Here is a 9,483-nt window from a genome sequence, read left to right on the forward strand (position 1 = left end):
ATGTGTTTTGTTGTTGGAATTGTGTTTTTGTTGTTTTTGTTTGTTTTTTTGTTTTTTTGGTTGTGTGTGGGCGACTTGACCTGTGCACGGCGGGGGGGGGGGGGGGAGCCAGAGAGGAATTTAGAACTCAAAATTTTTTAAAATGAATGCTAAAAATTTATATATTTTTAAACCACAAATCCTCCCCACCACCACCTTTTTCATCTGTATCTAGTTCAGAAGGCAATGTCACTAGGCCCAAACTAGATCAAATATGGGTAAAGGGTGATGAAATCATTGTTTGTGACTGACTGCATCTCCCTACACAGAAGATGCAGTTTGTGGTGAGAAGCCTGAGCCCCATTCTCACCTTACAACAATGAGGGACTGAAGGAGAAAGGAGGAGATGGGGTGGAACCAGTGCTCATTAAGGCCTGCTTTGTGCCATTCACAATAACCCTGGGAGGTAGGTGCTCTTGTGAGCCGTTTTATACAGGAAACTGAGGCAGGGAGAGGTGAAGTGGCCTTCCGGGATCACCCAGCTAGTCAGTGTCCAAGTGTAATGAGAATGGGAATCTGAAGATCTTCTCTGCCCCTTAAAAAGACCTAGGGGGGAATTTGAAGGCCTCCCCTGATATGAAAGTAAACTCTGCTCCCTAACAGGCTAAATATAGTCACATGGACCCTGTGGTGAGAGGAGTTTGCTTAAGGGAAGCAGAGCCACAGGAAGCTGGCAGTCAGAGCTAGTGAGCTGGTGGGATAGAGAGGACGCTCAGGCAAGGAGTCAGATAGGCTCATGAATAGATATTGATCTTGTATTGGTTTGTGGGAAGGCTGAAGGATGCTGTGGCTCTCAGCATTAGTATGGTTTCTTAATGTCTTTGGTACTATGACAGAATCAATTTACTGGTTTCGGGATTTAGTTCTCTGGTGTGTAAATAAATGCTTCAGTTCTGTCCTCTATATGGAGAGTTTGGTATATTTTGCAATTGAACGTCATGCAATATTTATAGGCACAATCTCTATCGTGATTGTGGGTGCTATAAATACTACATTGGCACTACATCAAGTCAGGATTTGAACTCAGGTGTTCCTGAGTCCTGAGTCCTGGCAGTCTATCCACTGCACCACCCAGCTGCCTCTGCTGAAAGACTGTGTCTGCTTTGATGGTGGGGGGTAAGGGCTGACTGATCAATGGGACAATGGCTTAGAACCATCCTGAGGTATAAAGGGCAGGGGAGCTAGCAAGATCTAGGGACAGCTGAGCCCAGATCACAGCCCCTGGAGGGCAGGAAGCCCATGCTCTGCAACTGCCCCAGGAGGCTCCTCCTTCTCAGCTGGAGAGACAAGGCAGATGGTAAGAATGGCTGGATTCTGGGGTGAGGAAGAGAACGTGACTCTAACCACACAGCCCATTGCCAAGTGGTGGTTAATACACAACCCACTAGGAACAACACATTTTGGCATACAAACTGGGCCTGCTCCTGAGAACAAGGCCTCTGGGAAACTGAGCAGTTGTTTCTGGGATGTTCCTGGGATCCAAATCACCCTCTTAGTAGTCACTAGAAAATACCTCACTGCTGGAGGCACCATGCAAAGGCCAAAACTGGATACTGCTCTCAAAGGAGAGCCCTGTGGGGGGAAGAGGCGGTGCGGTGGGCAACAATGAGACGCCAACAAGGTTTCGATTAACTGGAGAGAAGGTGCTCATGTAAGGGGGATCAGGAAAGACTCCTTGTAAAAGGGGGGCCTTTAGCTGAGTCTTCAGGAGACCAGGAGGTAGAAATGAGGAGGGAGGGCATGCCAGGCATGGGGCACAGTCAGAGAAAATGCCCAGAGTCTGGCGAGGAACAATGAAAGGGCTAGTGTAAGACAATCACAGAATACACAGAGGGCAGTGAAGGTTAAGGAGACCAGTAAGGGAGGAAGAGGCCGGGCTAACAGGACTTGACAACCAATGGGACATGGAGGCTGAGAGCACCAGGAGCCAAGGCCAACACTGTGGCATAAGCCTGGTGACCAGGAGGATGCTGCTGAGAAGAGGGAAAGGTCTGGGTGGGAAGAGCATTTTAACGAGAGGCATGTTGAGCCCAAGAGGTCTACAGGACGTCCACAGGGAGCTGGAGATGAAAAACTGGGGGTCAAGAGAGAGGCTAGGGCTGGAAACAGAGACCTGAGAACCATCTGCCTAGGATGATGTCCGAGATTATGCAGGCTCAGGAGACTGAGGGCCCTCCGAGAGAGCAGGGCTTGGCAACTGCCAACTCTACCAAACGGGGCAAATCCTGTCCGCACCTCTTTTGGCAAGTCCAACACCAAAAATGATTTTTACATTTTAAATGAAGTTTTATTGTATTTAAAAATGTAAAAATCATACTTAGCTCAATGGTCATACAAAAACAGGGAGTAGGCCAGAGTCTGGTACACAGGAGATGAGAAGAGGACCAGGGGAGGACCTGAGGGAACAGCCATAGTTAACGGGCATGACCTGGAGGAAAGTTCAACGCTGAAGCTTGAGGAGTGATCAGACAGGCAGGAGCAGAAGCAGGAGAGAGCAGAGTCACCAAAACCTAGGGAAGACACATCCAGGAGAAGAGGGTGATGTAGAACTAAGGTGCCAGGAGAGCAAAAAGCTGTTTGACTCTTAGGAGGGGGCAGCTTTGTGAGTGGAAGGATGGAAGCCAGAACACAGAGACCTAATACTGAAAAGAACTGTGGCATTCAGTGCACAGAGCCTGGCCCCCAAAGGCACCAGAGGCAGTGGGGATGGAGATGGTCTTTTCAGGGCAGGGGAAGCATGAGCATGTTTGTGGACAGAAAGGAAGGAGCCAGTAGACAGGAAATAACTGAAAACTAGTTAAGAGTGGGGATGAAAAGACAGGAGACAGGACGGAATGGGGTCTCTTAAAGAAATAGAGTTCTTGGTCAAGAGTGAGGCCACCTCTTCATGTGAGACAGGGGTAAAGGAGGAGAGAGTGGAAGAAGGCACTTGAGGGACAGGGTATGAGGAGGAAGAGGAGGGAGCTTGTGGAAAACGGCCTCAGTTTTGTCTGTAAAATCTGAGACATGGACCTCAGCTTGGGATAAGAGAATGAAGAGCAAAGGGAGACTTTCCCTCTTCTCTCCTCTCTCACGTCCAGTCAGCCACTACATCCTGTCCTTCTGCTAGGTCTGTCTCCTTCCCTCACAGCCACCGGTTCAGTCTGGGCACTCTCTGCCACCTGCCTGGACTCTGCGGTGGCTTCCCTCAGGCCTCACTACCAGCCCTGCCTCCCTAGTCCAATCCATCCATAGAAGGATGCAAGGTAAATCTCCCTTGTGCAGACCTTGCTGGTGTGGTGATTGGGGGGCAGAAGTCCTGGGCTCAGTTCTTCCCACTGACACACACTACCTGGGTGACTCTGGGCAAATCATTTCATCTCCCTCAGTTTCTTCATCTGCAAAATGATAGAGTTGGAGACAATGACCTCTGAGGTTCCAAGAGATCTGGATACAAGATGCCAGGATTAAAGAAGAACCTCCTCTATCGCTGCTCAGGACCCCAGATCTTGCTGTGGCTCCCAGTCACCTCCTCAAAGCAAGCTCCAATCCTGGACCCAGCAGTGAAGGACCCCAGTCACCTGCAGATCTGACCTTCCCAGTCTTGCTTTACATGACTTTCCAGCCAACAGCTTCCAAAAGAGGCCCACCCACACACTCCCCTGTACTGCTGTCTCCACATCTCGGCTCTGGGGGCTCCTCCACTTCAGGAGCTCAGCCCACCCCCTGTGCCAGATCCTCCCCGAGCCTGAGGACTCGGTTCAAAAACCACCTCCTCCAGGAAGCTTTCATGGAAATCACCCACTACAAATGACCTTTCCTTCCTGGGCCTTCCCCTAGCCTTAAGTTTGTACTGCCCCTTGGTGACACCTCTCCAAAGACTAGGAGTTGTGTAAAACCAAACTATTTTGCTCTTGTCTTTTACTCCTGCTGGGCCAAACCAAATGTTTAGATGGGCCTAATCAGAGCCAGCCCAGAACATTTATGAGAGCCAGGCCCAGTGAGCACAGCAGCAGGGAAGCCTCACCTTATTGAATCTGGCAAATGGATAGTCCTTGCCCTCCTCAGCTGCACGTCGCCAGTGATAGAACATGGCCCCATCCTTTCGGGCAGGGTTGGTGAAAGGCATCCACTTCCATGGTCGTACCTTCTTGGACCCTAGCTTGGCCTTCACTGTGCGGTATCCTTGGGTTGTATCGCTGGGGAGCAGGGGGGGTGCATCCCTGCCAGGAAGTGGGGAGGATGATTATAGGCCAACCCCTGGGACACCCCATGAACCCTCCTTGCTCCCTCTATCCAACTCCCTGAAAGGGAACAGCTATGTGTACAGGAGTGGGGAGAGAAGCCTAGCCTTAGCATGACAAGACAGCCTCAAAAGGCTGTCCCATATCTGGATGAGACTAAAAGGAGACCCCCAAGTCCAGCCCTGAAGAAGCCTTAGGCAGGTAGGAGAGGTGAAACCTGGGCATCTCAGTCCATCAGGGAGGATAAGGGGAATGGAGCTAGGAGTAGTGGGGAGGGGGAGGCAAAGGGGTAAATCCACTTGCTTTTTGTCGGAGTAGAGCAGAGCGTAGACCTCACGGTGCATGCCCTCTGGCCTCTTGAAAGTCAGCGTCTCTGACGACTTCTTGGACTTTTTCTATGGAGGGACCAAGACTCAAGTGGAGAGACCAGGCCAGGGAACCCCCCCCATCCCTCCAACCTGGCTCCCCCAGCCCCTAACCTCAGCCCCACCTTTGCCATCAGCCCCTCCTGCACAGGAGCTGAAAGGGCCTTCAAAAGGCATGGAGACTGGCCCCCACTTGAGCAGGGGTCAGCCTGCGTCTGCTTGGAGCCCTGCAGAAATGGGGAGCTCACTATCTCCCTTGGCAGCCTGGCTTTCCAGCAGGCCTGGGGTAAGTCCAGGAGGATGCTCAGAAGCCCCGCCCCTTCTCTCGGCCCCGCCCCACCACAGGGCGCAGGCGCAAAGGTCCCGCCCCGTCCAGGGGCCGGGAGGCCCCACAACACGCAGGCGCATTCGGGCTTGCAGGCAGCTTTGGCCACACCCCTCAGCCCCCGCCCCGCCCGACCGCGCAGGCGCAGACGCACCTTGTCCGGGTTGATGATGTCCTTCTTGCTGATGGGCCCCGGCGCATCGCCCTCGGGCCCGCCCAACTCCAGAATGTCGCGAACGTCGGCACCTGTCGCCATGGCGGCCCTCGGACTCTTCGGGCCTGAGCTCGGCCCCGGCCCCTCCTCCTCCCTCCTCCCTCCGCCGCCGCCGCCGCCACCGCCGCCTCCCGGCGCCGCAGGCTCCGACTTCCGGCTGTGTAGAGTCACCGCCTAACCGGCCCGGCCGGACCACTTCCGGTACGGGCGCGCCTCTGGGTACGGTCGCGAGCGCACACACCAGCGGCAGCTGCGGCTGCGCAAGAGGCAGAGCCCACGCGCGCCCCGCCCCTCGAACCCTCAGTCTAGCCACCCCAGCCTTTGCTGAGCGCCTACTGTGTGCTTGAGGTTCCTCGGTGGGGCCTGTGTGCGAAGCTGAAGCGCCCCCACCCCCACACGCATCCTGGCCCGGAGCTTACCCAGGTGCACAGACTCTGACGCTGAGAGGGGCGGGGGCCGCCAGGGGAGCCGTGGGGCCGATGGGAGCTACTGGCAGTGCGTGAGCGGGGGAGTGACTGCTTTAGGCCCGCGGCGTGAGGGAAATCCCGGATGTCCTGGAGTGGGGAGAAACTCGGAACCTGGAGAAGCAAGAAAAGAGGCATCGACCAGGGTCCGAGCCGCGGGGTCAGGGCCAGGGCCAGAAGGCACCTCTTGGGGCGGGCAGAGGTCCTGGGCCGTGGGGCAGGGGGGATAGTCACCCTGCCCTCGTCCCCTTCCTCCTGGAGCTCTCGGGAATGTCCCCTGGAAGCCGCACTGTCCGTAATGTGGGGCGGAGGGGCCCTCGGGGACCGGGCGGCCTGAGCGACGGACCTGGCGTCAATGGAAGAGCGCCCCATTTCAGCCAGGAGGACGCTAAACGAGGCACGAGTGTAGAGAGTTTGGGGAGCGAAAACGAGGGGTTGGGAAGAGCCCCGGGACGGAGAGGGCCACGAGGCAGCTGGTGATCCAGGGCCGAAGCCCAGGGAAGAGGTGGAGAGCATGCCTCCAAAAGCTCCCACCCCTGGGAGTGGGCGAGCTCACCAAGGGGGCCCACCGAAGAATGTTGGAAAACCTGCACAGTTATGGGCATAATGTGGGTATGGCTCCAGTAAAACTGACCTGGCCACAAAAAGACCAGAGGGTAATTTCACCTGAAGGATGCCATCTGAGGCCAAATTGGAGAAGGCTGAGTAGTGAGGGAAAGGAGGGAACCTAGGATGGAGGGCACCTACTTTTGGGGCGCCCCCTTCTCTCCTTGGGTATTGTCCCCCTTCTGTGCACACCCCTATCAGCTCTGGCTTGCATCATTGTGATGGGTCTGCCTTCCTCCGATCCTTGACACTCAGCCGGCAAATTTATCTTTAAAGCACAGATCAGACCATGGCACCCTTCCTACCTGATAAATGCCAGTAGCTCCCTATCACCTCCCAGATCACATATAAAGCCCTCCATTTGACTTTTAAAGCTCCGTCCCTTAATAGTCTTCTTACACGTTACTCCCCTCTTTGTAATCTATGATTCTGCAACACTGCTTCTCAAAAAATAACCCCCCATCTCCCAACTCGGGCTTTTCAATGACCAATCTTTCTTACTCTTCCCTCTTTCTCATTTCTGCCTATTGGCTTTCTAGGCTTCCTTCAGCAAGGAAGAAAACTTTCCTTCAGCAAGAATTTTCGAGTCAAAATAGTGTAAAAATAAAAATTCTAACGATAAAAAAATTAACAAAATTTAAAGCAAAAAAGCCACTGAATTATAAATAAGGGTAAAAGCTATTTTAAGGAAAAATAAAATAGATAATCTATTAATTCACCTGATTTTTAAAAGAGAGAAGTAATCCAAATTGTCCAAAAAAAAGAAAAAAATCACAGCAACTGAAGAATAAAAGAAATTATTAGAAACAATTTTGTGCAATTATGTGCCTGCAAAACTGATTTGTATGGATGAAGATCTAATTTCAGAAAAAAAAGAAATTGAACAAGTCACAAATGAACTTCCAAAGAAAATAAACACCAGGACAATTTGTATTTACAAGTGAAATCAATCAAACCATCAAAGAACAACGAAGTCCAATGTTACATAAAGTGGAAAAAAAATAGGAAAAGAAGAAATCCTATCAAATGACTTTTATGAAATAAATATGATTTGGGTACCTAAACCAGGGTGAGGCAAATCAAAGAAAGCAACTATAGAACAATATCTCTATTCAAAATTGATGCAGATAATTAAAGTGAAGTATGATCAAAGAGATTATAGCAACATATCAAAATAATACATGTTATAACCAGATAGGTTTTATTTTTTTTTTCAATCAGTCTAAAGGTTCCTTCTTTCCCTCTCCTCATTCCTTTGAGAAAAAGGAAAAAACAACCGGTCTATAGGATTATATACAGACTATAAGAACAGCTCAATATTAGAAAAACTATAAACATAATGGAGCATATTTATAACAAAAATGATGAAAATCACAAAATTGCATCAATAGATTCAGAAAAAAACTTGACAAAAAACATTACCAACCAGTGGTGTCAAATATTGACTTAGGAACCACAAATTAACATATTTTATTATATTTTTATTTCTTTTGCTAAATAGTTTCCAATTATATTTTAATCTGGTACAAAAGCATTTAACTTCTCTCAGGGAATCTGACACTTCTATTACTAAACATTTCTCTTAAAAAAAAGATCAAATTCCTCTCAGGGAATTTGACACTTCTGTCACTAAATATTTCTCTTTAAAAAAAAAAAAAGGAATAAATGAATACACCTTTCATCAATATGATAAATAGTATTTATTTAAAATGGAGCCAGGAAAATATGTAATGGCAATTACTAGAGACCTTTCTGATAAGATCAGGAGTAAAGCAAAGATTTCCATTATAACCAGTATCACTTAACATAGTGCAAGAAATGCTAGCTATAGCAGTAAGACAAGAAAAAAAGAAATTGAGAGAATAATCATAGGCAAAGAGGCAAGTTTGTTTTTTCTTTAGCAGATGATATGATGGTCTTCATAGAGAACCCTGCAGAGTCATCCACAATAACTGAAGCAATAACCTCAGCAAAGTAACAGAATATAGCAAGATATGAAATAAACCCTCACTTGGGGTGGCTAGGTGGTGCAGTGAATAGAGCACTGGCCCTGGAGTCAGGAGGAACTGAGTTCAAATCCAACTTCAGACACTTAACACTAGCCATGTGACCTTAAGCGAGTCACTTAACCCCAATTGCCCTGCCCTTCCCCCTGCAAAAAAAAAAAAAAGCCCACACAAATCATGAGATCACATTCTATATACTACCAACAAACTTGGTGAGAAGAGATAAGAGAAATTCCATGCAAAATCTACAGAATGCATGAAATATCCAAGATATTTCCCAAGTGTCTTTGGGGTTATGTGACCAAAACTGAAGGATGAGATTTTTTCTCTGATCCCCTTGAACCTTCATAATCCCATCTCCTCCCAGTCTCATAGGAAATATGAAGAACAGGTAAACTAATTATTGCCGATGCATCCACAGGCAAAGGCACTAAGAATGCTGAAGGGGTTACAATCCTATGAATTAACAGTAAAAAAGGCTAATCCCTACTGGAGTCATTTAGCACTCACTCCCCTACCAGCCCCTGCATTTTGGTAGGGTGGCACAATAGGGCTCAAGCTTGTGCTCTAGGGATCCACTTTTCAATTTCCTTATTCCTGGGCTGAAGTTTCTTTCAACAAATTTTGCACTTGCCTTCATCTCCTTCATTCTATGGAAACAAGCAGCAGAACTCAACTCCTACCCACCCTCTAAATGGAGGAGATGAATGTATAGAAAGTGAAAGTCACTGTGTGGATTGATTCAGAAAATTAAGACCAGGGGGATACTGATATCCAGACAGGACCAGCTCTGTCCCCCAAGAAGTCAACCTAAGCAGGGACTTAAGCCATAGAAAAGTGAATTTTCCAGAATGGGGGGGGGGGGGAAGGTTGAGACAGCTTTGAGGTTTATCTCTTAGGGGCTCTGTACTCATAGGGCAAAGAATCAGAAAGTAAGTGACAGGAGAATATGAAAGAAAATGATTGAAATTACCAAAGAGCTCAGGAAGAAGAAAACTCAGTTAAAAGATCTTGAACACATGTCCAAAAACCTATTAAACAGTTCATACCCTTTGTCCCAGCAATACCACTGCTAGGTCTATTCCCCAAAGATATCAAAGGAAGAGAAAATGGACCTATATGTGCAAAAATATTTATATTACTCTTTTCATAATGGGGAAAATTAGAAACTGAGGGGGTGCCCAATCAACCAGGGAATGACTGAACAAGTTATGGTATGTGTATGTAATGGAATACTATTG

The 9,483-nt window shown here is 48.7% G+C and overlaps 1 protein-coding gene across 2 annotated transcripts in view; it reads right to left on the reverse strand.

The window, feature by feature from the left end:
- Window positions 1-6,557, reverse strand: part of LOC138165049 (DNA methyltransferase 1-associated protein 1) — a 17,947-nt gene extending 11,390 nt beyond the window's left edge. For both annotated transcript variants that reach the window (XM_069093151.1, XM_069093150.1), the window contains exons 1-3: window positions 5,107-6,557; window positions 4,566-4,657; window positions 4,046-4,241 (exon numbers count right to left, since the gene is read on the reverse strand). In XM_069093151.1, coding sequence (XP_068949252.1) covers window positions 4,046-4,241; window positions 4,566-4,657; window positions 5,107-5,208 — 390 coding nt within the window. In that variant the 5' untranslated portion in view covers window positions 5,209-6,557. The remainder of the gene's footprint in view (window positions 1-4,045; window positions 4,242-4,565; window positions 4,658-5,106) is intronic.
- Between the last annotated feature and the right edge of the window lie 2,926 nt (window positions 6,558-9,483).

The sequence above is a fragment of the Petaurus breviceps genome, unplaced genomic scaffold, assembly GCF_028583685.1.
Source record: "Petaurus breviceps papuanus isolate PSGF00001 unplaced genomic scaffold, PetGlider_PUasm1.0 207, whole genome shotgun sequence".
Classification (NCBI taxonomy): Eukaryota; Metazoa; Chordata; class Mammalia; order Diprotodontia; family Petauridae; genus Petaurus; species Petaurus breviceps.